At 41.7% G+C, this 26,220-nt stretch overlaps 1 protein-coding gene across 1 annotated transcript in view; it reads left to right on the top strand.

Annotated features, from left to right (window-relative positions):
- LOC115200999 (pro-neuregulin-3, membrane-bound isoform-like) overlaps positions 1-26,220 on the top strand; it is a 439,268-nt gene that overhangs the window by 272,564 nt on the left and 140,484 nt on the right. The window contains exon 4 of the mRNA XM_029764185.1: positions 24,479-24,505. Within this exon, the coding sequence (XP_029620045.1) occupies positions 24,479-24,505 (27 nt within the window). The remainder of the gene's footprint in view (positions 1-24,478; positions 24,506-26,220) is intronic.

The raw sequence follows: 26,220 nt of genomic DNA, 5'->3' as shown, positions 1-26,220 counted from the left end.
TGCATAGAGGAGTTCTGTATCTATAATTCTTAAAATAATTGTTATGCTTTTTGTGAACGTTTATCGTGAGTAATTTAGTAAATTCACCGGAAGTGTTCGGTGGGAATGCTAGTTCTGAACGTCACATGCTAATGTAAAAAGCTGGTTTTTGATATAAATATGAATTTGATTGAAGAAAACATGCATGTATTGTATAACATAATGTCCTAGGGTTGTCATCTGATGAAGATCATCAAAGGTTAGTGCTGCATTTAGCTGTGGTTTTGTTTTTTGTGACATTATATGCTAGCTTGAAAAATGGGTGTCTGATTATTTCTGGCTGGGTACTCTGCTGACATAATCTAATGTTTTGCTTTCCCTGTAAAGCCTTTTTGAAATCGGACAGTGTGGTTAGATAAAGGAGAGTCTTGTCTTTAAAATTGTGTAAAATAGTCATATGTTTGAAAAATTGAAGTTTTTGTATTTTTGAGGAATTTGTAATTCGCGCCACGCCTATCATTGGATATTGGAGCAGGTGTTCCGCTAGCGGAACATCTAGATGTAAGATTAAACAAATCAAAATATTTAATATTTTACATCATTCAAAGTAGCCACCCTTGATGACAGCTTTGCACACTCTTGGCATTGTCTTATCCAGCTTCATGACGTAATCACCTGGAATGCATTTCAATTAACAGGTGTGCCTTAATTTAATTTGTGGATTTTCATGCTTCTTAATGCGTTTGAGCCAACCAGTTGTGTTGTGACAAGGTAGGGGTGGTATACAGAAGATAGCCCTATTTGGTAAAAGACCAAGTCCATATTATGAAAAGAACAGCTCAAATAAGCAAAGAGAAACTAAAGTTCATCATTACTTTCAGACATGAAGGTCAGTCAATCTGGAAAATGATAAGAACTTTGCAGCAGCAGTTGCAAAAACCATCAAGCGCAATGATGAAACTGGCTCTCATGAGGACTGCCACAGGAAAGGAAGACCCAGAGTTACCTCTGCTGCAGAGAATAACTTCATTAGAGTTACCAGCCTCAGAAATTGCAGCCCAAATAAATGCTTCAGAGAGTTTAAGTAACAGACATCTCAACATCAACTGTTCAGAGGAGACTGCGTGAATCAGGTCTTCATGGTCAAATTTCTGCAAAGAAACCACTACTAAAAGGACACCAATAAGAAGACACTTGCTCTGTCCAAGAAACACGAGCAATAGACATTAGACCAGTGGAAATCTGTCCTTTGATATGATCAAATTTGATAGTTTTGGTTCTAATCACTGTGTCTTTGTGAGACTCACAGTACGTGAACGGATGATCTCCGCATGTGAGATTCCCAACGTGAAGCACGGAGGAGGAGGTGTGAGGGTGCTTTGCTGGTGACACTGTCATTGATTTATTTAGAATTCAAGACCCACTTAACCAGCAAGGCTACCACAGCTTTCTGCAGCGATACTTCATCCTATCTGATTAGCTCTTTAGTGGGACTATAATTTGTTGTTCAACAGCACAATGATTCAAAACACACCTCCAGGCTGTGTAAGGGCTATTTGACGAAGAAGGAGAGTGATGGAGTGCTGCATCAGATGATCTGGCCTCCGCAATCACCCAACCTCAACCCAATTGAGATGGTCCAGAATGAGTTGGACCGCAGATTGATGGAAAATCAGCCAACAAGTGCTCAACACATGTGGGAACTCCTTCAAGACATACTTTTGTACAGTGGCTTGCGAAAGTATTCACCCCATTGGCATTTTTCCTATTTTGCTGCCTTACAACCTGGAGTTAAAATTGATATTTGGGGAGTTATTATAATTTTATTTACACAACAGGCCTACCACTTTGAAGATGCAAAATATTTTTTATTGTGAACCAAACAAGAAATAATACAAAAAACAGAACTTGAGCATGCATAACTATTCACCCCCCCCCCAAAGTCAGTGCTTTGTAGAGCCACATTTTGCAGCAATTACAGCTGCAAGTCTCTCGGGGTATGTCTCTATAAGCTTGACACATTTGCCACTGGGATTTTTGCCCATTCTTCAAGGCAAAACTGCTCCAGCTCCTTCAAGTTGGATGGGTTACGCTGGTGTAGAGTAATCTTTAAGTCACAGATTGTCACGTTCGTCAGACAGAGCGGACCAAGGCGCAGCATGAGTTGAGTCCCACATACTTTATTATATAGTGAAACTACTAAAACCTTAAACATAAAATGACCGTGAAAGCCGTAGTGCTAAACACACTAACACAAACAACAAAACACAGGTGTGAAAAAGGCTACCTAAATATGATCCGCAATTAGAGGCAACGATTACCAGCTGCCTTTAATTGGGAACCATACAACTCACCAACATAGAAATACAATGACTAGAACACCCCCCTACTCACACTTTGACCTAAACACCATAGAGAACCAAGGGCTCTCTATGGTCAGGGCATGACACAGATTCTCAATTGGATTGAGGTCTGGGCTTTGACTAGGCCATTCCAAGACATTTACATGTTTCCCCTTAAACCACTCGAGTGTTGCTTTAGCAGTATGCTGGAAGGTGAACCTCCGTCCCAGTCTCAAATCTCTGGAAGACTGAAACAGGTTTTCCTCAAGAATTTCCCTCTATTTAGAGCCATCCATCATTCCTTCAATTCTGACCAGTTTTCCAGTCCCTGCCGATATAAAACATGTTCACTGGGTGATGAGAGGTATTGGATTTGCGCCAGACATAGCGTTTTCCTTGATGGCCAAAAAGCTCAATTTAAGTCTCATCTGACCAGAGTGCCTTCTTCCATATGTTTGGGAAGTCTCCCACATGCCTTTTGGCGAACACCAAAACTTTTTTCATTATTTTGTTCTTTAAGCAATGGCTTTTTTCTGGCCACTCTTCCGTAAAGCCCCAGCTCTGTGGAGTGTACGGCTTAAATTGGTTCTATGGACAGATAATCCAATCTCCGTTGTGGAGCTTTAAATCTCTTTCAGGGTTATCTTTGGTCTCTTTGTTGCCTCTCTGATTACTGCCCCCCTTGCCTGGTCCATGAGTTTTGGTGGGCAGCCCTCTCTTGGCAGGTTAGTTGTGGTGCCATATACTTTCCATTTTTTAATAATGAATTTAATGGTGCTCCGTGGCATTGTCAAAGCTTTGGGTATTTTTTTATAACCCAACCCTGATCTGTACTTTTCTACAACTTTGTCCCTGACCTGTTTGGAGCACTTCTTGTTCTTCATGGTGCCGCTTGCTTAGTGGTGTTGCAGACTCTGGGGCCTTTCAGAACAGGTGTGTATATATAGATACTGAGATCATGTGACAGATCATGTGGCACTTAAATAAAGTCCACCTGTGTGCAATCTAACAAATTATGTGACTTATGAAGGTAATTGGTTTCACCAGATCTTGCTTCATGGTAAAGGGGGTGAATACATATTCACGCACCACTTTTCCGTTTTGAATTTCTTTTGCATTTTTTGAAACAAGCAATTTTTTTCATTTCACTTCACCAATTTGGACTATTTTGTGTATGTCCATTACATGAAATCCAAATAAAAATCAATTTAAATTACAGATGGTAAGGCAACAAAATAGGAAAAACGCCAAGGGGATGAATACTTTTGCAAGGCACTGCATGTATAGTGTATATATATACAAAATATTATAGGAGCAAATTAGCCTGAATATCAGGAAGCACAACTGCAAGGCATTTCGATTGCTAATTCATACGCAAATTGCATCTGAAACTGTTCTTTAGAGATTGCAACCCCTTTGTCCCCATGAAAAGTGTGTTTAGGGCTCCATCTATGTTCATTCCACCGGGCCAATTGAAACAGCTGTGGAAGTGTACCACAGACGGGTGTGTAAAGACATTCAAGGCCTCTATACCCTATCTCAGGAATCATTTTATACGCTCTGAGAAACAAGCCCTTAATTAACCTCTTACATCTAGACGTTCCGCTAGCGGAACACCTGCTCCAATATCCAATGATAGGCGTGGCGCGAATTACAAATTCCTCAAAAATACAAAAACTTCAATTTTTTTAAACATATGACTATTTTACACCATTTTAAAGACAAGACCCTCCTTTATCTAACCACACTGTCCGATTTCAAAAAGGGTTTACAGCGAAAGCAAAACATTAGATTATGTCAGCAGAGTACCCAGCCAGAAATAATCAGACACCCATTTTTCAAGCTAGCATATAATGTCACAAAAAACAAAACCACAGCTAAATGCAGCACTAACCTTTGATGATCTTCATCAGATGACACTCCTAGGACATTATGTTATACAATACATGCATGTTTTGTTCAATCAAGTTCATATTTATATCAAAAAACAGCTTTTTACATTAGCATGTGATGTTCAGAACTAGCATTCCCACCGAACACTTCCGGTGAATTTACTAAATTACTCACGATAAACGTTCACAAAAAACATAATTATTTTAAGAATTATAGATACAGAACTCCTTTATGCACTCGCTATGTCTAATTTTAAAATAGCTTTTCGGTGAAAGCACATTTTGCAATATTCTGAGTAGATAGCTCGCCATCACAGGCTAGCTATTTTGACACCCACCAAGTTTGACCCTCACCAAACTCAGATTTACTATAAGAAAAATTGGATTACCTTTGCTGTTCTTCGTCAGAATGCACTCCCAGGACTTCTACTTCAATAACAAATGTTGGTTTGGTTCAAAATAATCCATAGTTATATCCAAATAGCGGCGTTTTGTTCGTGCGTTCAAGGCACTATCCAAAGGGTGACGAAGGGTTACGCACCCGACGCGTTTCGTGACAAAAAATGTCTAAATATTCCATTACCATACTTCGAAGCAAGAGTGGGAGGCCCCGGTGCACAAGTACATTACAGTGTCTAGTTTGAGAAACAAATGCCTCACAAGTCCTCAACGTCAACAGTGAAGAGGCGACTGCGGTATGCTGGCCTTCTAGGCAGAGTTGCAAAGAAAAAGCCATATCTCAGACTGGCCAATAAAAAGAAAATATTAAGATGGGCAAAAGAACAGACACTGGACAGAGGAACTCTGCCTAGAATGAGGTAGCCCATAGAGGTTAAAATCAATTTTTATGCTATTTTTCTCGTAAAAAAGCGATAATATTCCGACCGGGAGTCGTTGTTTTTGTTCAAAGACGAAAGAATAAAAACATGGTGTCGCCTCGTGCACGCGCCTCCAGTCTCTGATTGACCACTATCTAAATGTGCTACTGTTTTTCAGCCAGGGGCTCCAAAGACATCATTCAGCTTTTTGCCGCCTTCTGAGAGCCTATGGGAGCCGTAGAAAGTGTCACGTTACAGCAAAGATCCTTTGTTTTCAATAAAGAGAGTGTAGAAGGCCAAGAAATGGTCAGAGACGGCACTTCCTGTAAGGAATCTTCTCAGGTTTTGGCCTGCCAAGTGAGTTCTGTTATACTCACAGACACCATTCAAACAGTTTTAGAACCTTTGGAGTGTTTTCTATCCAAAGCTAATAATTATATGCATATTGTAGTTTCTGGGCAGGAGTAATAATCAGATTAAATCGGGTAAGTTTTTTTATCCGGCAGTGAAAATAATGCCCCCTATCCATAACAGGATAAATCTCCGGAATGACATCTCTATAGTCATCTGCCCAGCGGACAAGGGAGATGCTGTTACTGTACAAGACTATATTGTCTATAAGACTGAAATACTCAGCCAACTGAATGACTGAAATACTCAGCCAACTGAATGACGTTCTATAAGAGACTCACTAAAAATCGCCCAAAACTGCTTTTGGCTGTAATTGAACAGATTGTCACTGAGGGCACTTGTGATATCACCAATAGAGAACACAGATTTTTGATGCATAAAAACAGCTCTAAGCCGGTAATCTGCAGCCCCTAAAATACTGTTTAACCTGTCAAGGTGTAGGGGGCAGTATTTTCAAAAAAACGTACCCAAATTAAAAAAACGTACCCAAATTAAACTGGTTACTACTCTGGCCCAGAAACTAGAATATGCATATTATTAGTAGATGTGGATAGAAAAAACTCTGGAGTTTCTAAAACTGTTTGAATGGTGTCTGTGAGTATAACAGAACACAAATGGCAGGCAAAAACCTGAGAAAAATCCAACCAGGAAGTGGGAAATCTGAGAATTGTAGTTCTTCTTTTGAATCCCTATCGAAACTACAGTGTCTGTGGGGTCACGTTGCACTTCCTAAGGCTTCCATTGGCTGTCAAAAGCCTTCAGAAAGTTTTTTCATCATTCTCCTGTAACCGGGCAGAGAATAGGAGCTCAGTCAATGAGTGGACTGCCTGGGGACCAAGGACTTGGTGATGCGCAAGCCCGATAGCACGCCCGATAGCACGCCCCTCCTTTTTCTTCTGGAATGAATACGCTATTGTCTGGTTGGAATATTATCACATTTTTACGTTAACCTGTCTGGGCTAGGGGGCAGTATTGAGAATTTTGGAAAAAATATGTTCCCATTTTTAACTGCCTCCTACACCAACTCAGAAGCTAGAATATGCATATTATTGTTCAGGTTTGGATAGAAAACACTCTGAATTTTCTAAAACTGTTTGAATGGTGTCTGTGAGTATAACAGAACTCCTATGGCAGGCAAAAACCTGACAAGGTTTCAAGCAGGAAGTACCCTGTCTGACAAGGAGTCGTGCGTCTTACATCTTTTTATTGAAAAGTAAGGATCTTAGCTGTAACGTGACAATTCCCAGGGCTCCGATAGGCTCTCAGAGCCCGGGAAATAACTGAAGGTTTACGAGGGAGTCTCAGGCTGAAACACATTATCACCTTTTGTAAGTGGCTGCTCCGAGGACCTTTGAATGAGGCGCGTGCATGAGTCGCTCCTGAGGAGAAATTTTATTCGGCTGTTTAGGCTCAATGCATACTCCCGGTCGGAATATTATCACTTATCTACGAGATAACTGGCATAAAAATTGGTTTTAAACAGCGGTTGACATGCTTCGAAGTACGGTAATGGAATATTTAGACATTTTTGACACGCCAATGCGCCATGCGCAGGACCGTGAAGAAGCATTCTGATAGTGTCTAGAACTCACGAACAAAACGTCGCTGTTTGGATATAACGATGGATTATTTGGGACCAAACCAACATTTGTTATTGAAGTAGAAGTCCTGGCAGTGTATTCTGATGAAGAACAAGCAAGGTAAGAACATTTTTCTTATAGGAAATGTGATTTTGGTGGAGGCTGACCTGGGTGGGTATCTAAATAGCTAGCCCTGTAATGCCGGGCTATGTACTTAGATTATTGCAAAATGTGCTTCATCCGAAAAGCTATTTTAAAATCGGACATATCGAGTGCATAGAGGAGTAATGTATCTATAATTCTTAAAATAATTGTTATGCTTTTTGTGAACGTTTATCGTGAGTAATTTAGCAAACTGTTAGTAAATTCCCCGGAAGTTTGCGGGGGTTATGCTTTTTCTGAACGTCACATGCTAATGCAAAAAGCTGTTTTTTGATATAAATATGAACTTGATTGAACAGACATGCATGTATTGTATAACACAATGTCCTAGGTGTGTCATCTGATGAAGATCATCAAAGGTTAGTGCTGCATTTAGCTGTGGTTTGGGTTTATGTGACATGATATGCTAGCTTGAAAAATGGGTGTCTGATTATTTCTGGCTGGGTACTCTGCTGACATAATCTAATGTTTTGCTTTCGTTGTAAAGCCTTTTTGAAATCGGACAGTGGGGTTAGATTAACGAGATTCTTGTCTTTAAATAGCTGTAAAATAGTCATATGTTTGAGAAATTGAAGTAATAGTATTTCTAACGATTCAAAAATCGCGCCACTGGAATTTCAGTAGCTGTTACGTAGGTGGGACGAAATCGTCCCACATACCCGAGAGAGGTTAAAAATACCATAAAATTGATTATAAACAACATTTGACATGCTTCTATGAACAGTAATGGAACATTTTGACTTTCGTGTCTCGAATTACGCTCGCACATTGTGCCTTTGGATAGTGACCTGAACGCATGAACAAAACTGAGGTATTTGGACATTAATATGGATTATTACAAACGAAAACAACATTTCTTTTGGAAGTAGCAGTCCTGGGAGTGCATTCTGACGAAGATCAGCAAAGGTAAGAGAATATTTATAATACTAATTCTGAGTTTAGGTGACCCCAGAACTTGGCTGGTGTCTGTATAGCTTGCTTTGATGGCTGAGCCATGTACTCGGAATATTGAAAAATGTGCTTTCGCCGAAAAGTTATTTTAAAATCTGACACAGCGATTGCATCAAGGAGTACTGTATCTATATTTCTTAAAATAATTTTTAGGTATTTTGTCAATGTGTTTATGATGAGTATTTTTGGAAATTGATGTGCTCATTCACCGGAAGTTTTTGGTGGGAATACATTTTCTGAACATCATGCGCCAATGTAAAATGCAGTTTTTGGATATAAATATGAACTTTATCAAACAAAACATACATATATTGTGTAACATGATGTCCTAGGAGTGTCATCTGAAGAAGATCGTCAAAGGTTAATGCTTCATTTAGCTGTGTTTTGGGTTTTATTGACACATTTCCTTGCTTGGAAAAAGGCTGTGTGGTTATTTTTGTCTATGTACTCTCCTAACATATTCTAATGTTTTGCTTTCGCTGTAAAGCATTTTTGAAATCGGACAATGTGGTTACATTAAGGAGAAGTGTATCTTTAAAATGGTGTAAAATAGTCGTATGTTTGAGAAATTGAAATTATGATATTTTTTTAACTCGGAAACAAACGATATCTGATTGGGATTTTTTTTTTTTAAGTTCATCCAACTCGGAATTCCAACTTGGGAAGTCAGGCCTCTTTCCAGAGCTCCGACCTGATCACTGACGTCATGATTTGATTTTTCCCGAGTTCCCAGTTGTCTTGAAAGCACCATAAGTCAGTTGAGTGAACTATTCCTTGTTGTAACATCTTTGGTCCGGCAGACCCTTGCGTGACAACCAGAATGCATTGTAAGATGTCATCAAACATGGAGCCACACATAGCTGGCAAATATACTGCTCAAAAAAATAAAGGGAACACTTAAACAACACAATGTAACTCCAAGTCAATCACACTTCTGTGAAATCAAACTGTCCACTTAGGAAGCAACACTGATTGTCAATCAATTTCACATACTGTTGGGCAAATGGAATAGACAACAGGTGGAAATTATAGACAATTAGCAAGACACCCCCAATAAAGGAGTGGTTCTGCAGGTGGTAACCACAGACCACTTCTCAGTTCCTATGCTTCCTGGCTGATGTTTTGGTCACTTTTGAATGCTGGCGGTGCTTTCACTCTAGTGGTAGCATGAGACGGAGTCTACAACCCACACAAGTGGCTCAGGTAGTGCAGCTCATCCAGGATGGCACATCAATGCGAGTTGTGGCAAGAAGGTTTGCTGTGTCTGTTAGCGTAGTGTCCAGAGCATGGAGGCGCTACCAGGAGACAGGCCAGTACATCAGGAGACGTGGAGGAGGCCGTAGGAGGGCAACAACCCAGCAGCAGGACCGCTACCTCCGCCTTTGTGCAAGGAGGAGCAGGAGGAGCACTGCCAGAGCCCTGCAAAATGACCTCCAGCAGGCCACAAATGTGCATGTGTCTGCTCAAACGGTCAGAAACAGACTCCATGAGGGTGGTATGAGGGCCCGACGTCCACAGGTGGGGGTTGTGCTTACAGCCCAACACCGTGCAGGACGTTTGGCATTTGCCAGAGAACACCAAGATTGGCAAATTCGCCACTGGCGCCCTGTGCTCTTCACAGATGAAAGCAGGTTCACACTGAGCACATGTGACAGTCTGGAGACGCCGTGGAGAACGTTCTGCTGCCTGCAACATCCTCCAGCATGACCAGTTTGGCGGTGGGTCAGTCATAGTGTGGGGTGGCATGTCTTTGGGGGGCCACACAGCCCTCCATGTACTCGCCAGAGGTAGCCTGACTGCCATTAGGTACCGAGATGAGATCCTCAGAGCCCTTGTGAGACCATATGCTGGTGCGGTTGGCCCTGGGTTCCTCCTAATGCAAGACAATGCTAGACCTCATGTGGCTGGAGTGTGTCAGCAGTTCCTGCAAGAGGAAGGCATTGATGCTATGGACTGGACCGCCCGTTCCCCAGACCTGAATCCAATTGAGCACATCTGGGACATCATGTCTCGCTCCATCCACCAACGCCACGTTGCACCACAGACTGTCCAGGAGTTGGTGGATGCTTTAGTCCAGGTCTGGGAGGAGATCCCTCAGGAGACCATCCGCCACCTCATCAGGAGCATGCCCAGGCGTTGTAGGGAGGTCATACAGGCACGTGGAGGCCACAAACACTACTGAGCCTCATTTTGACTTGTTTTAAGGACATTACATCAAAGTTGGATCAGCCTGTAGTGTGGTTTTCCACTTTAATTTTGAGTGTGACTCCAAATCCAGACCTCCATGGGTTGATAAATTGGATTTCCATTGATTATTTTTGTGTGATTTTGTTGTCAGCACATTCAACTATGTAAAGAAAAAAGTATTTAATAAGATTATTTCATTCATTCAGATCTAGGATGTGTTATTTTAGTGTTCCCTTTATTTTTTTGAGCAGTGTATATTAGCATTAGCTCATCCAGTGGAGGCTGGTGACTTGAAAAATTGAGGAGGATTGGAGACCCACGGTATAGGCGCGGAACGCACGGAAACGACAAAGTGTCTAAAACATCAAAGATGTTTAAACTCTCCTTCCAGACTCATATTACAGTCTTGCCAGACACCTAGGTATTTGTAGTTGTCCACATATTCTAAGTCAGAACCGTCCATGGTAGTGACGCAAGTCGGGCCGGCGGGTGCGGGCAGCGAACGGTTGAAAAGCATGCATTTGGTCTAACTAGCGTTTAAGAGCAGTTGGAGGCAAAGGAAGGAGTGTTGTATGGCATAAAAGCTTGTTTGGAGGTTAGTTAACACAGTGTCCAAAGAAGGGCCAGATGTATACAGAATTGTGTCGTCTGCGTAGAGGTGGATCAGGGATCACCCGCAGCAAGAGCGACATCATTGATATATACAAAGAAAAGAGTCGGCCCAAGAATTGAAGTTTGTGGTACACCTATAGAGACTGCCAGAGATCCGGACAACAGGCCCTCCGATTTGATACACTGAACTCTGTCTGAGAAATAGTTGGTGAACCAGGCGAGGCAGTGATTTGAGAAACCAAGGCTGTTGAGTCTACCGATAAGAACAGAGTCGAAAGCCTTGGCCAGGTTGATGATGACGGCTGCACAGTACTGTCTTTTATCGATGGCGGTTATGATATCGTTTAGTACCTTGAGCGTGGCTGAGGTGCACCCGTGACCAGCTCGGAAACCGGATTGCACAGCGGAGAAGGTACGGTGGGATTCGAAATGGTCAGTGATCTGTTTTAATAACTTGGCTTTCGAAGACTTTAGAGAGGCAGTGCAGGATGGATATAGGTCTATAACAGTTTGGGTCTAGAATGTCACCCCCTTTGAAGAGGGGGATGACCGCGGCAGCTTTCCAATCTTTAGGGATCTCAGACGATACGAAAGATTGTCTAGCCCAGCTGATTTGTATGGGTTCAGGTTTTGCAGCTCTTTCAGAACATCTGCAATCTGGATTTGGGTGAAGGAGAAGCTTGGGAGGCTCCGGCAAGTAGCTGCGGGGGGGCGGAGCTGTTGGCCGGGGCTGGGGTAGCCAGGAGGAAAGCATGGCCAGCCATAGACAAACGCTTAGTGAAATTTTCGATTATCATGGATTTATCGATGGTTACCTAGCCTCAGAGCAGTGGGCAGCTGGGAGGAGGTGTTCTTGTTTTCCATGGACTTTACAGCGTCCCAAATCTTTTTGGAGTTAGAGCTACATGCAAATTTCTGTTTGAAAAAGCTAGCCTTTGCTTTCCTGACTGACTGTGTGTATTGGTTCCTGACTTACCTGAACAGTTCCATATCACGGGGACCATTCGATGCTATTGCAGTCCGCCACAGGATGTTCTTGTGCTGGTCAAGGGCAGTCAGGTCTGGAATGAACCAAGGGCTATATCTGTTCTTAGTTCTACATTTTTTGAAAGGGGCATGTTTATTTAAGATAGTGAGGAAATTACTTTTAAAGAACGACTAGGCATCCTCGACTGACGGGATGAGGCCAGGTTGATTATAAAGGCCTGCCCGCAGAAGTGTTTTAGGGAGCGTTTGACAGTGATGAGGGGTGGTCGTTTGACCATGGACCCATAGCGGATGCAGGCAATGAGGCAGTGATCGCTGAGATCCTGATTGAAAATAGCAGAGGTGTATTTGGAGGGCAAGTTGGTCAGGATAATATCTATGAGGGTGCCCATGTTTACGGATTTAGGGTTGTACTTGGTGGGTTGTAGGACTGTAAGCATATCCCACTTTAGGTCACCTAACAGAATGAAATCTGAAGATAGATGAGGAGCAATCAATTCACATATGGTGTCTAGGGCACAGCTGGGAGCTGAGGGGGGTCTATAACAGGCGGCAACAGTGAGAGACTTATTTCTGGAGAGATGAAATTTTTTAATTAGAAGCTCAAACTGTTTGGGCATAGTCCTGGAAAGTATGACAGAACTTTGCAAGCTAACTCCTCCCCCTTTGGCAGTTGATGGAAAAGAAATAGTTGTAGTTGGGTATGGAAATCTCTGAATTTTTGGTGGCCTTCCTAAGCCGGGATTCAGACACGGCAAGGACATCAGGTGTTGACGGAGTGTGCTAAAGCAGTGAGTAAGACAAACTTAGGGAGGAGGCTTCTGATGTTAACGTGCATGAAACCAAGGCATTTTTGATTACAGAAGTCAACAAATGAGAGAGCCTGGGGACAAGCAGGGCCTGGGTTAACCTCCACATCACCCAAGGAACAGAGGAGTAGGATGAGGTTACGGCTAAAGGCTATAAAAACTGGTAGTCTTGTGCGTTGGGGACAGAGAATAAAAGGAGCAGATTTCTGGGCGTGGTAGAATAGATTCAGGGCATAATGTCCAGACAGGGGTATGGTGGGGTGCGGGTATAGTGCAGGTAAGCCCAGGCACTGAGAGAGGTTACATCTCTGGATGTGCTGGTTATATTGGGTGAGGTCACCGCATGTGTGGAGGGTGGGACAAAGTTGGAATCTGAGGCATGTTGAGTGGGACTAGGTGCTCCACTGTAAACTAAAACAATGATAACTATCCTAAACAACAGTATATAAGGCATAATGACATTTGAGGGAGGCATAAAGCGAGGCATAAATCAATCACAGGTGTTGATTGGGAGAGCTAGCTAAGACAACAATTGGTAAGACAACAACAGCTAATCAACTAAGACAATGACAACAGGTAAAATGACAATGAATGGGCAGAGAGGGTTGGTTAACCTGTCTGGGGTATGTGGGACGATTTCGTCCCACCTACGTAACAGCTACTGAAATTCCAGTGGCGCGATTTTTGAATCGTTAGAAATACTATTACTTCAATTTCTCAAACATATGACTATTTTACAGCTATTTAAAGACAAGAATCTCGTTAATCTAACCCCACTGTCCGATTTTAAAAAGGCTTTACAACGAAAGCAAAACATTAGATTATGTCAGCAGAGTGCCCAGCCAGAAAAAATCAGACAGCCATTTTTCAAGCTAGCATATCATGTCACATAAACCCAAACCACAGCTAAATGCAGCACTAACCTTTGATGATCTTCATCAGATGACACACCTAGGACATTGTGTTATACAATACATGCATGTCTGTTCAATCAAGTTCATATTTATATCAAAAAACAGCTTTTTGCATTAGCATGTGACGTTCAGAAAACGCATAACCCCCGGCAAACTTCCGTTGAATTTACTAACAGTTTGCTAAATTACTCACGATAAACGTTCACAAAAAGCATAACAATTATTTTAAGAATTATAGATACATTACTCCTCTATGCACTCGATATGTCCGATTTTAAAATAGCTTTTCGGATGAAGCACATTTTGCAATAATCTAAGTACATAGCCCGGCATTACAGGGCTAGCTATTTAGATACCCACCCAGGTCAGCCTCCACCAAAATCACATTTCCTATAAGAAAAATGTTCTTACCTTGCTTGTTCTTCATCAGAATACACTGCCAGGACTTCTACTTCAATAACAAATGTAGGTTTGGTCCCAAATAATCCATCGTTATATCCAAACAGCGACGTTTTGTTCGTGAGTTCTAGAATGCTTCTTCCCGGTCTCGCGCATGGCGCATTGGCGTGTCAAAAATGTCTAAATATTCCATTACCGTACTTCGAAGCATGTCAACCGCTGTTTAAAACCAATTTTTATGCCATTTATGTCGTAGAGAAGTGATAATATTCCGACCGGGAGTATGCATTGAGCCTAAACAGCCGAATAAAATTTCTCCTCAGAAGCGACTCATGCACGCGCATCATTCAAAGGTCCTCGGAGCATCCACTTACAAAAGGCGATAATCTGTTTCAACCTGAGGCTCCCTCGTAAACCTTCAGTTATTTCGCGGGCTCTGAGAGCCTATTGGAGCCCTGGGAATTGTCACGTTACAGCTAAGATCCTTACTTTTCAATAAAAAGATGCAAGACGCACGACTCCTTGTCAGACAGGGTACTTCCTGCTTGAAACCTTGTCAGGTTTTTGCCTGCCATAGGAGTTCTGTTATACTCACAGACACCATTCAAACAGTTTTAGAAAATTCAGAGTGTTTTCTATCCAAACCTGAACAATAATATGCATATTCTAGCTTCTGAGTTGGTGTAGGAGGCAGTTAAAAATGGGAACATATTTTTTCCAAAATTCACAATACTGCCCCCTACCCCAAACAGGTTAACTACACACAGGGCCTGAGTTCGGGGCTAGGGCCGACAGATAAACAACAAAAAAATAAAAACAAAAATAATAAAAAAATAATAATAATTAAAATAAACAAAATGGAGTACTGTGATAAATGAACAGTCCAGCAGGCATCAGCTATGTAGCCAAGTGATCATATGGTCCAGTGAACAGCAATAGATGGAGCAGGGGAGCTGCGGCGTAGTTGTTATTACGCTAGCACACGGGAGACACAGCGTTTAAAGTTAGCAGGCTGGGGTAAGTTGAAGTGTCTGCCCCGTACGTCCAGCAACGGCCGGTTGAGGGCATAGCGGATGGAATTACGTCTGCGGACCAGTTGTGGTGGTACGGCAGGGCGTCATGTCGACAAAAGGTCCGAGCCAGATGGCGAAAGAGGTACTGTAGTCATTTTGTTTTCTAGCCGGGAGATGCGCCTGGCTCGTGGCTAACTGGTGCTAGCTTCGGGGCAGGGGCCTTAGATACTATAGCCACTCGGTAGCAGCTAGCTAGCAGTGATGATCCGCTGCAAAGATCCAGAGCTTACGGCAAGTATCTGGTAGGAGTAGTGGATTCTAGCCGTGTCCGGGAGGCATCGGCTGGGTAGCCGGGTGATCACAGAGGGGGTGGGCCTAGCTCAGGGCTAGCTTCGAGGTTGGGTCACTCGGTGGCAGCTAGCTAGCTGTGACGATCAAATGTACAAAACATCACCAATCACGACATGGCCATTTCTCCTAAATGGAAAAGACTTTGAAGACGAAACTTGGTGAGCAAAGGTTTGGACTAATGGGTTGTTAGCCCAGAAACAAGATGGCGTCGAGGCCTCAACGCTTTTTGAGTTAAGTCCTCTGGCTGTCACTGGCTGTTGTCCCACCTCGACAACAGCCAGTGAAATTGCAGGACGCCAAATTCAAAACAGAAATCTCATAATTAAAATTCCTCAAACAGACAAGTATTATACACCATTTTAAAGATAAACTTCTTGTTAACTTCTTGAGGCTACCTGGGACGTTAGCGTTCCCCCTGTGGCGCACCCTATCAACTGCAGGTGCATTTCAAGAGCGGCAAATTTGAAACCAAATAAATGTACAAATTCAAATTTCTCAAACATACAACTAACTTACAGCCTTTGAAAGATAAACATCTTCTTAATCTAACCACGTTTACCGATTTCAAAAAGGTTTTACGGGGAAAGCATAAAGTTAGGTTATGTTAGGAGAGTACATTGACAATAGCTGTGTGCAATGCATTGTCGATTCAAAGACATGCGTCACCAAAACCATACAATCAGCTAAAATTATGCACTAACCTTTTACAATCTCCATCAGATGACACTCCTAGGACATTTTGTTAGACAATGCATGCATTTTTAGTTCTATCAAGTTCATATTTATATCTAAAAACAGTGTTTTACTATGGCGTTGATGTTCAGGAAATCGTTTCCCTCCAATACCGGCAGTCAAGTCATGACGACAAAATAATTTATTAATATTAGAAAACATTGCTAAAATATTATATTGTCATTCAAAGAATTATAGATTTACATCTCTTGAACGCAATGGACTTGTCAGATTTTAAATTAACCTTACTGGGAAATCACACTTTGCAATAATCTGAGCACTGCGCCAGAAAAATACGCATCGCGATACAGACTAACCGCCATGTTGGAGGAATCTAAAATCGAAAATACTATATAAATAATCCATTACCTTTGATTCTCTTCATCAGATGTCACTTCCAAAGAGTCCCAGGTCCATAACGAATGTAGTTTTGTTCAAAAAAGCTCATCATTTATGTCGAAAAACCTCCGTGTTGTAGCGCATGATCTAAGCCAGCCGGACTTCACTTCACTTCAAGAACGGAAAAAATATATTTCCGTTCGTTCAAACATGTCAAACGTTGTATCGCATAAATCATTAGGGCCTTTTTTAACCAGAACATGAATAAAATTCAAGGCGGACCATTGGGTTTTCTTTTAAAACGTTTCGGAATGAGAGTACCCACCATCAAATCGCGCGCCAGGGTGAATGATGGACCATCACGTTCCATGGCTCTTATTCGGTCAGATCTCACTGTAGAACACTCAAAACACTTTGTAAAGGCTGGGGACATCTTGTGGAAGCAATAGGAAGTGCCAGAATATACCTCACCCCCTTTGTTTTTCAATGGCATAGGCTCAAAGTCAATTCAACACATCAGGTATCCACTTCCTGTCAGAATCTGTCTCAGGGTTTTGCCTGCCAAATGAGTTCTGTTATACTCACAGACACCATTCAAACAGTTTTTGAAACTTTAGGGTGTTTTCTATCCATATATAATAAGTATATGCATATTGTAGTTACTGGGTAGGTGTAGGAGGCATTTAAAAATGGGCACATATTTTTTCAAAAATTCTCAATACTGCCCCCTATACCCTAACAGGTTAATCCAGCCACAGTGTCTGATTTCAAAAAGGCTTTACGGCAAAAGCATACCATATGATTATGTTAGGTCAGCACGTGTGACTTAGCTCATTGCATTCTGCCAGACTCCTGATTCCAACAGCTCTTATTCTCTCCCCCTTCACAGTAGAAGCCTGAAACAATATTCTAAAGACTATTGACATCTAGTGGAAGCCGTAGGAAGTGCAATATGACCCCACAAACACTGTATATTGGATAGGCAATCACTTGAAAAACTACAAACCTCAGATTTCCCACTTCCTGTTGGATTTTTTCTCAGGTTTTTGCCTGCCATATGAGTTCTGTTATACTCACAGACATCATTCAAACAGTTTTAGAAACTTCAGAGTGTTTTCTATCCAAATTATATGCATATTCTAGCTTTTGGCCCTGAGTAGCAGGCAGTTTACTCTGGGCACCTTATTCATCCAAGCTACTCAATACTGCCCCCAGATCCCAAAGAAGTTAAGGCCATTTTTCTGTGATTAAAGGTGAAAAACGAAAATAGAGCGCTAATTTCACCGCTTCACGTCAAAGAACATGAACCTACGTTGTCTGGAAAAAAGAACCAGCCATTTCTCTATCGTAATTTAAGAGCAATCGTACAATGTACAATTGGTGATGGTCAAAGAAATGTTTTTTTTTTCAAAAAAGTTACAGATCCAGTTGCAGCGTGTTCAGACGAATCCGTTAAGGCGGGTTTCGGAGCTCAAAATTCTGTAAGAGCCTACCACAAGGAGGATATGTGTTCACTTTCAGCTTCCTGTGTCAACCGGAAGTGCCTTAAATTGGCGTCATAGGTGCTGTTCCGAAGGGTTAAAAAGGTCAGATCTTTCCAACCCTCATGAACTGTAAATCAGTCATTTCTCCCAACAGATGTCAAAGAAAAGATCTCACACACACACAGCAAGGATGGAGTGACACAGTGCGGGGCTTAAAGACACACAGAGCCTGCAATGGCATTACCATAATCTCTAGGCTGTGCCAAGTTCAACAAAATGCCCTGCTTGACCGTAGCTCACTTGGTCTGAGCACAGCGACCGTGAAAAAAAGTAGGCCCAAAATGAAGCCTGGCCCTAAATTTCAGGTGCTTTCTGGTGACAGCGGGAGAACTGTTAGGGTTAGAAGCACAATTCAACCTCAGGAACGTTCCTGAGGTCCTCCCGATCTGTGAAAGCCTAACCTGACTGTGTGGCATTAACCCTTAACAGTGAAAACAGGGTGTTTACATCAAACAGTTTGCAATGACTTCTCTCCCCATAGGAATACATTGCCTGCTCCCCTAAATTCAACCTGAAGCCAATGTGGGTTATAAATGCCTTATGAACCTGTCTTCGATGACAATCAATCAAGCCACTATGAGGTCTACCTGTGTCGATTTTAAGCTTCCTGGAGCAACCGGAAATGGTTAAAATCACCCTAAAAGTGTTTTGCAATACCCAACCTGCAGTTTGTGAGAAATAGTGCACTCAACCCTGTGTAAATCAGTCAGTTCTTAACGTAAAGACTTAAAACTCAGGATTCTGTAAAAGTCTACCCCAATGAGGATATGTGTTAACTTTCTGTGCCAACCGGAAGTGCCTTAATTGGGGTCATAGGGGCTGTTTCGAAGGGTTAAAAAAGTCACATCTTTCTAAAACGTCATATGTGTGATTAGGCAACCCTCATGAACTGTAAATCAGTCATTTCTCCCATCAGATTTCCAAGAAAAGCTCACACACACACACAGCAAGGATGGAGTGACATAGTGTGGGGCTTAGATACACACAAAGCCTGCAAGAGTTACCTTTGTTCAAACGATCAAAGAACCGTCAGACCTAGAGCTCTGAAACTTTAGAAACCTGTTCTAGAGCTCAAGTCGATAGTGCACGGTGAGTTATGTGGCTCTAGAAGGTTATCAGACCGAGAAACAGCCTCGTACATTTGCAATAACTTAAATTCATTTTGACCATCACGAAAATGACAGAATTTAGAAAAGTCCCAGAGTCGCAAGACAAGGTGCGTTGAAGCCTCCTCGGCCCATAGAGACGGACCCCAACGAGTGATGGAGAGGAACCAGAATCACTGCCCGGCCATCCCGAGTTCATCGGGCCAGTCAATTTCACATTCCTGCAGTTTTTTTGAGCATGTCAAATTCGTGATGGTAAATGCCCATTGAAACATATTGCAGATGGAAGCCATGCTCCTGGTGATTGGAACGGTTTACCAGGAGCACATTTTTTAAATTGTTTTTAATGCATTTAGGGGGGTGCAAGGGGTCCACAGGTGGGTAGGGAGCACCCCCCACCCATGCCCATCTCTAAAAGAGTCATTTTGGACGTTTTTCAAAAAATCGATTCGTGGCTTAAAAGGCTAAAATCACATTTCATCTTCTCACAAATAGTTTCATATTTAATCATGTAAGTTCCACAACATTTAGATGTAAACCTGATAACTGGGAAATATAAACATTCAGAGATACAGTTATGTTGTTATACCGTCCGTAATGAGATCCCAAAACAACTGTCACGCTGTCTAATGTTAGGAGACAGGTGCAGGAATTTTAATTTTACCTTTAATTAACTAGGCAAGTCAGTTAAGAACAAATTCTTATTTTCAGTGACGGCCTAGGAACAGTTGGTTAACTGCCTTGTTCAGGGGCAGAACAACAGATTTTTACCTTGTCAGCTCGGGGATTCGTTCTTGCAACCTTTCGGTTACAAGTCCAACGCTCTAACCACTACGCTACATGCGAAAGAGTTTATTTTTCCACCCAAAATAAAGTACGTCATGAAAACGACAGGGACGAAGCCCAAAACAAACACGGGTGTGTGTGTGTGTGTATACACACACACACACACACACACACACACACACACACACACACACACACACACACACACACACACACACACACACACACACACACACACATATACATACATATATATATATATATATATATAACACAGGGATGTAACCCAAACAAAAGATTGAGGTGTAAACCCCTAACCAATACACAGGACGAGACCCGTAATAACAAGAGCACATTAACACGTAGCACGAAAGCCGATACAACAGAGCACAGGTACACACAAGACCAACGGACATGGAGACAATAATCGACAAGGACAATGGGGAACAGAGGGCACATATATACACATACTAATCAGAGGAAATGGAAACCAGGTGTTTGTAATGAGACAAGACAGTCTGGGGTTGGTGGTAATGAATCCAATTCAGTGACGCCTAGAAGGCCGGTGACATAGACCTCCGGAGCTGGTGAACGGAATGAGCAGCAGTACCGGGGGGATCCGTGACAACAACAACTGATCTTACATAATTGTTCTTTCAGTACCCACGGACCATTCCAACTATTTGGATTACAGAAATATTGTTTCATTATTCATCTTTTTGATTTCACCATTTTGGCAGGAGGAATTTCCTTGTAACAAAGAGGTTTCTATTCCCTCCTCTTGCAAAGCCCAAAGGCAGAGCTTCTACAAGGTATTTACGACCGCCATAAAATGACCAACTTCACCCCTCTCCCCATATGTGGAGGGAGAGGGCGCTGTAGAGCGGACCCATATAACCTGATCCTCCTTATCTTCACAGGAGAGTCATGACAACTGACATTCTGTCATTTTTCTTTGCTTATTTGAGCTGTTCTTGCCATAATATGGACTTGTATTTTACCAAATAGGTCTATCTTCTGTATACCACACCTACCTTGTCACAACACAACTGATTGTCTCAAACGCATTAAGAAGGAAGAAATTCCACAAATGTACTTTTAAAAAGGCAGACCTGTTGAAATGCATTCCAGGTAACTACCTCATGAAGCTGGTTGAGAGAATGCCAAGAGTGTGCAAATCTGTCATCAAGGCAAAGGGTGGCTACTTTGAAGAATCTCAAATCTCAAATATATTTTGATTTGTTTCACACTTTTTGGTTACTACATGATTCCATATGTTTTATTACATAGTTTGAGGTCTTAAAAAAATTGTGAAAATAAAGAAAAACCCTTGAATGAGCAGGTGTGTCCAAACTTTTGACTGGTACTGCATCAGTTGAAAACTCTCACTAAAGTGTGCAACAAATGTAGCATCTTACAAGGCATGCCTCAGAATTACTCATGATAAACATTGACAAAACACATAACAATTATTTTAAGAATTATAGATACAGAACTCCTTTATGCAATTGCGGTGTTAGATTTTAAAATAGCTTTTCGGCAAAAGCACATTTTGCAATATTCTGAGTACATAGCTTGGCCATCACGGCTAGCTATTTTGACACCCACCAAGTTTGGGACAACCTAAACTCAGAATTACTATTAGAAAAATTGGATTACCTTTGCTGTTCTTCGTCAGAATGCACTACCAGGACTTCTACTTCAACAACAAATGTTGTTTTGGTTCCAAATAATCCATAGTTATATTCAAATAGATCCGTTTTGTTCGTGCGTTCAGGTCACTATCTGAAGGGTGACGCACGAGTGCATTTCGTGACAAAAAATGCAAAATATTCCATTACCGTACTTCGAAGCATGTCAAACGCTGTTTAAAATCAATTTTTATGCTATTTTTCTCGTAAAAAAAGCGATAATATTCAAACCGGGCAACGTTGTATTCATTCAAAGGCTGAAAGAAAAAAATGGAGTAGTCTCGTGTCCGCGCATCTCCAGTGTCACTGTCCCCAGGCTGACCACTCACAAATTCTGCTGCTGTTCTTCGCCCAGAGACAGCAGACACCCAATTCCACTTTCTGGTGGCTTTAGAGAGCCAATGGAAGCCTTAGAAAATGTCATGTTACAGCACAGATGCTGTATTTTCGATAGAGATGCAACAGAAGCACAACAAATTGTCAGACAGGGCACTTCTTGTATGGAATCTTCTCAGGTTTTGCCCTGCCATATGAGTTCTGTTATACTCACAGACACCATTCAAACAGTTTTAGAAACTGTAGAGTGTTTTCTATCCAAATCTACTAATTATATGCATATTCTAGTTTCTGGGCAGGAGTAGTAACCAGATTAAATCAGGTACGTTTTTATCCGGCCATGAAAATACTGCCCCCTATCCCAAAGAAGTTAAACTCAATTCAAACTAAAAGAATAATACTTTTTTATGAGCGCGAACAAGGGTGCTCACCCTGGAAGTAGAATACATATGAGTGAATGAGAGAAATCGGACGGGCCACATGAGCCAGCTTCGTCATAGCCCTTCAAATTATAAAGCAAGTCTACTTTTCTCACTCCTACTGGTAAAATAAATTAATAAATTGCGTTGGCTGCTAGTAGAAAAGGAATTGGTATGATCCTCCCTATGCTAAATACACTAAAGATGTAGTTTCAAATGTTTTGGGCTGTTTATCAGTCAAATAGGCTACAGATTTGAAAACCATTGTATGACTTTGATCGGCATATAGTCAGGCTATGGCTGGAAAACTTGAGGACTCTGATTTCAAGAGAGAATACTGTTTATGTAGAAGAACGAGACTTGGGTTTATTAGTTACTTGGGTTTATTAGCTACAACATCCTTGTGAGCTAGCAAAGAAACAACCATTTAGCACAGGTATGGTAGCTCCAGTAGGACATCCGAGGTGAATCAAAAGGAACTCACAACAACTCCGAGGGGCTACATAGCGAACATATATAACTGTATATTATGTATATTCATGACAATTACTTTGGCATATGCTATGTAGTGCATGTGAATTGACACTCCACTCTCGTACGCAAATTTCACGCCATGTTTTTTATTTATTTTATTTTACCTTTATTTAACTAGGTAAGTCAGTTAAAAACAAATTATTATTTTCAATGACGGCCTAGGAACAATGGGTTAACTGCCTTGTTCAGGAGCAGAACAACAGATTTTTACCTTGTAAGCTCAGGGATTTGCTTTTGCCACCTTTCGGTTACTAGTCCAACGCTCTAACCACTAGGCTACCTGCCGCTCCATTGATGTGCTTCTCTCCGTGTGATTTTGGCTCTGTACGCAATTTACTGCAAATAATTCATACAGCACTTTACTGTTAGTTTTATTGTAGAATACTGTAAAAACAACTACAGTGTGTATATCCAACGTGTTTTAATTGTTTGGCCATTTTACATTTCGGCCACACTTGTACATTAAAGGTACCCTGTATAAAGCTAACTTTATTGTAAATTGTAACATACATTTATTTTCCGGGAAACAACGTATATTAAGTAACTATGACTAGTATGACATTGACACATTTTCCTGTGATACAGTCAAAATCCATCTAACAGACTGTTTTCATGCTGTCAGGGAGTTGTTCTTCTCTCTGTGACTGTGGCAACCAAATAATCTGTCACCAGACCCTGCTAACCACATTCTACTTAAAAACCCAGACCACCTCTGTCAGAAAAGCAATTAAGTGTGAGGGTTTCATTTGAATTTAAATGAGATTATATTACAATGGCATGAAAAGGGGGAGGAGGGTCACGTCACGATGAAGGGAACGCGAGTGCTCCTCTTTATCTATCACCCCAGCTCAGAGATTAATAGAACATACTTGAATGCAGGGAGAGAGGGACAGATGGTGTGTGTGTGTGTGTCTTTACTGACAGTCTTGTGAACAGAAGAATTGGGGATAACTAACATTATTGAAACAAACATAAGGTTGGGGTCAGAGAGGTGGGGAACGAACAATTGTCACTGGCTGGGATGAAAAACCAAAATCAAGGCCTATACGGAGCAAATTTCAATCACAATACAAACCATGACATTGTCAGCTTTCAATGGCATTGTCATCTTTCATTGAAGTCTACACCTCCCTCTTCTCCCCACCCTTGACCGGTTATGCTAATCAGCAACTGTTTTTATACTAGTACCTACGTCATAATAAACCTCTGTCCACCCAAAACATCCCTATTGTGTGGACTTGGAACATGAAAGGCATTTTAGGTCTGTAAAGCCTATTGTCTGTCTCAATAACAATATTTATATGCTTGAAAAAAAGTTTGAAAAAAAGAAAAGGGATTTTAGGGAGGTTCCCGTACTATAGCTGCAGTGCTCCAGTGGGTAAATCCTGAGTGAGGGTTACGACTGTGTTTCATATAACGCTGTTCAATAATGCTGTACTGTCTTCCCACTCTCTTTCTCTCCCCCTTTCTTTCTCCCTCTGCCCATCTCCATCTCTCTGTGTATATCGCTCTCCCTTACTTTTTCTCCATCTCTTCCCCCTCTGTGTCTCTCTCTCTTATGCTCTGTGTCCTTGGATGGAGCAGCAGATGAACTGGGCATCAAGTTCATGGGTAAGGAAATGTTTCATTTGCACAGTAAATCGCTCCTTTATTTCCTCTCGGCCAATCAGAAAATACCTTGCACAAAACATACAATCCAGCAAAACTTTCTTTGCTCACCTTGGAAAATATGAATGTGCTCTGGTCACCATGGAAACACGGAGGTAGCGAATTAGATGTATTCTATCAGCATGGAAGCGAGTATTGTGTGTGAGTGTGATGTAAGGTCCTATACGGCAACCAAAATAATTATCTCTGCAGTGTTCTTGACTGTGTACATGTTTGCAAATGTATTGTCTATGTGGCATGTATGTGTGCGTGTTTGCAAGTGTTCTCCTGTGTGTGAATATATGCATTTATTTAAGATGGAATTTACCGCTACATCCCTGAAGTGTATTCCTCGCTGCACACTGTATACTCATGTAAATGGTTGGAAATGTCACATGGGCATGTACGCCATGTTTAATACCATAAAGCTATACCCTACATTCCAAACCAACCCCTAGTGTCACGCCCTGACCAGGTGAACTCTTCTATTTTGGTCAGGGTGTGGCATTTCTATAGTTTATTTTCTATGTTTTTGGTATAGCCTTGCTTTGGGGTGTATTTCTATGTTGGGTTCTGTCGATTCCCAATCAGAGACAGCTGTCGCTAGTTGCCTCTGATTGGGGAATCATATTTAAGTTCCTTTTCCCCCCACGATGTTTGTGGGTTGTTGTCTCTGTCGTGACGTTGTATTAGTTAATGTGACGACTGCTGCTCATCGAATGATTAACGGTTTATAATTGCGTGATTAAATGAATTAAGCAATGAATCAAGCAATTATTAACTCATCAACCTGGGGCACCATGGGAACATTGTTTTGATTGAGTTTCTATTTCCCAAATTAACTCAAAGGATATCAGAATATCGATTACAACAGTCGCTAAATTAATCAATTTCCTCTACAGTCTCATAATCTGAACGTCGTACAATCCGGGAATCTGCACGGACCCGGGCTTTACCACTGAATTTACCACACCAATCTTAGTTGATTATTTATTTACTAGCAAGCTAAAATGATGATAAAAATACACATACACAAAACACAGTCTAGCTATTGATTAGGACTTTGTATAACGGGCCAACACACTATGGCGCTTGTTACCCAAAATGGGGATTTTAAAGAGAGAGAAATAAAGGAAGTACACGAGAGAAATATACATTTGGGTTCATTTGTCAGCCATGCTTATTTAACTAGCCTCGCCCCGAACTGACGCTCTTATGGGTCAGAATATAATGATGTAATTACGTGTTGGAGGTCTCAGGTGGGAAGCTCCGCGTGGGTCGTTTAGGCTTCTAAATGACGCACTTCTCCGGCGCAACTCTCTGGTTGTCCTCACGATGTCAGTGTCCTTCTTGGCTAAGTGGTCTGATCCTCACCCTTGATCGGAAAGGGGTCTTCTGAGGACAGACAGCTCTGTAGCTCAGAGCTCACAGCTTCGGCTCGAATGGTGTCGATACCACGATTCAATGGAGAGTGGAGGCTGGGTGGTTCGGCTTGAATTCACCCGCTTAGACACAGCTACTCGTCCGTAGCTCGTGTAGAAAAATATTTCTTTGTCTTCAACCTTGTGTTTCGTTTTGGGGTTCGTCGACTTTGTTAGACCTTGGCTGCAGCTTGGGGTCAATAGTCTCCTATGTTAATTCTTCACTCTCCTGTCTTATACCCTCGGGTCAGAAGTGGG

The sequence above is a fragment of the Salmo trutta genome, chromosome 10, assembly GCF_901001165.1.
Source record: "Salmo trutta chromosome 10, fSalTru1.1, whole genome shotgun sequence".
Taxonomy (NCBI): domain Eukaryota; kingdom Metazoa; phylum Chordata; class Actinopteri; order Salmoniformes; family Salmonidae; genus Salmo; species Salmo trutta.
The sequence above is the reverse complement of the archived record's forward strand: the minus strand, read 5'-3'. Positions and strand labels throughout refer to the sequence as shown.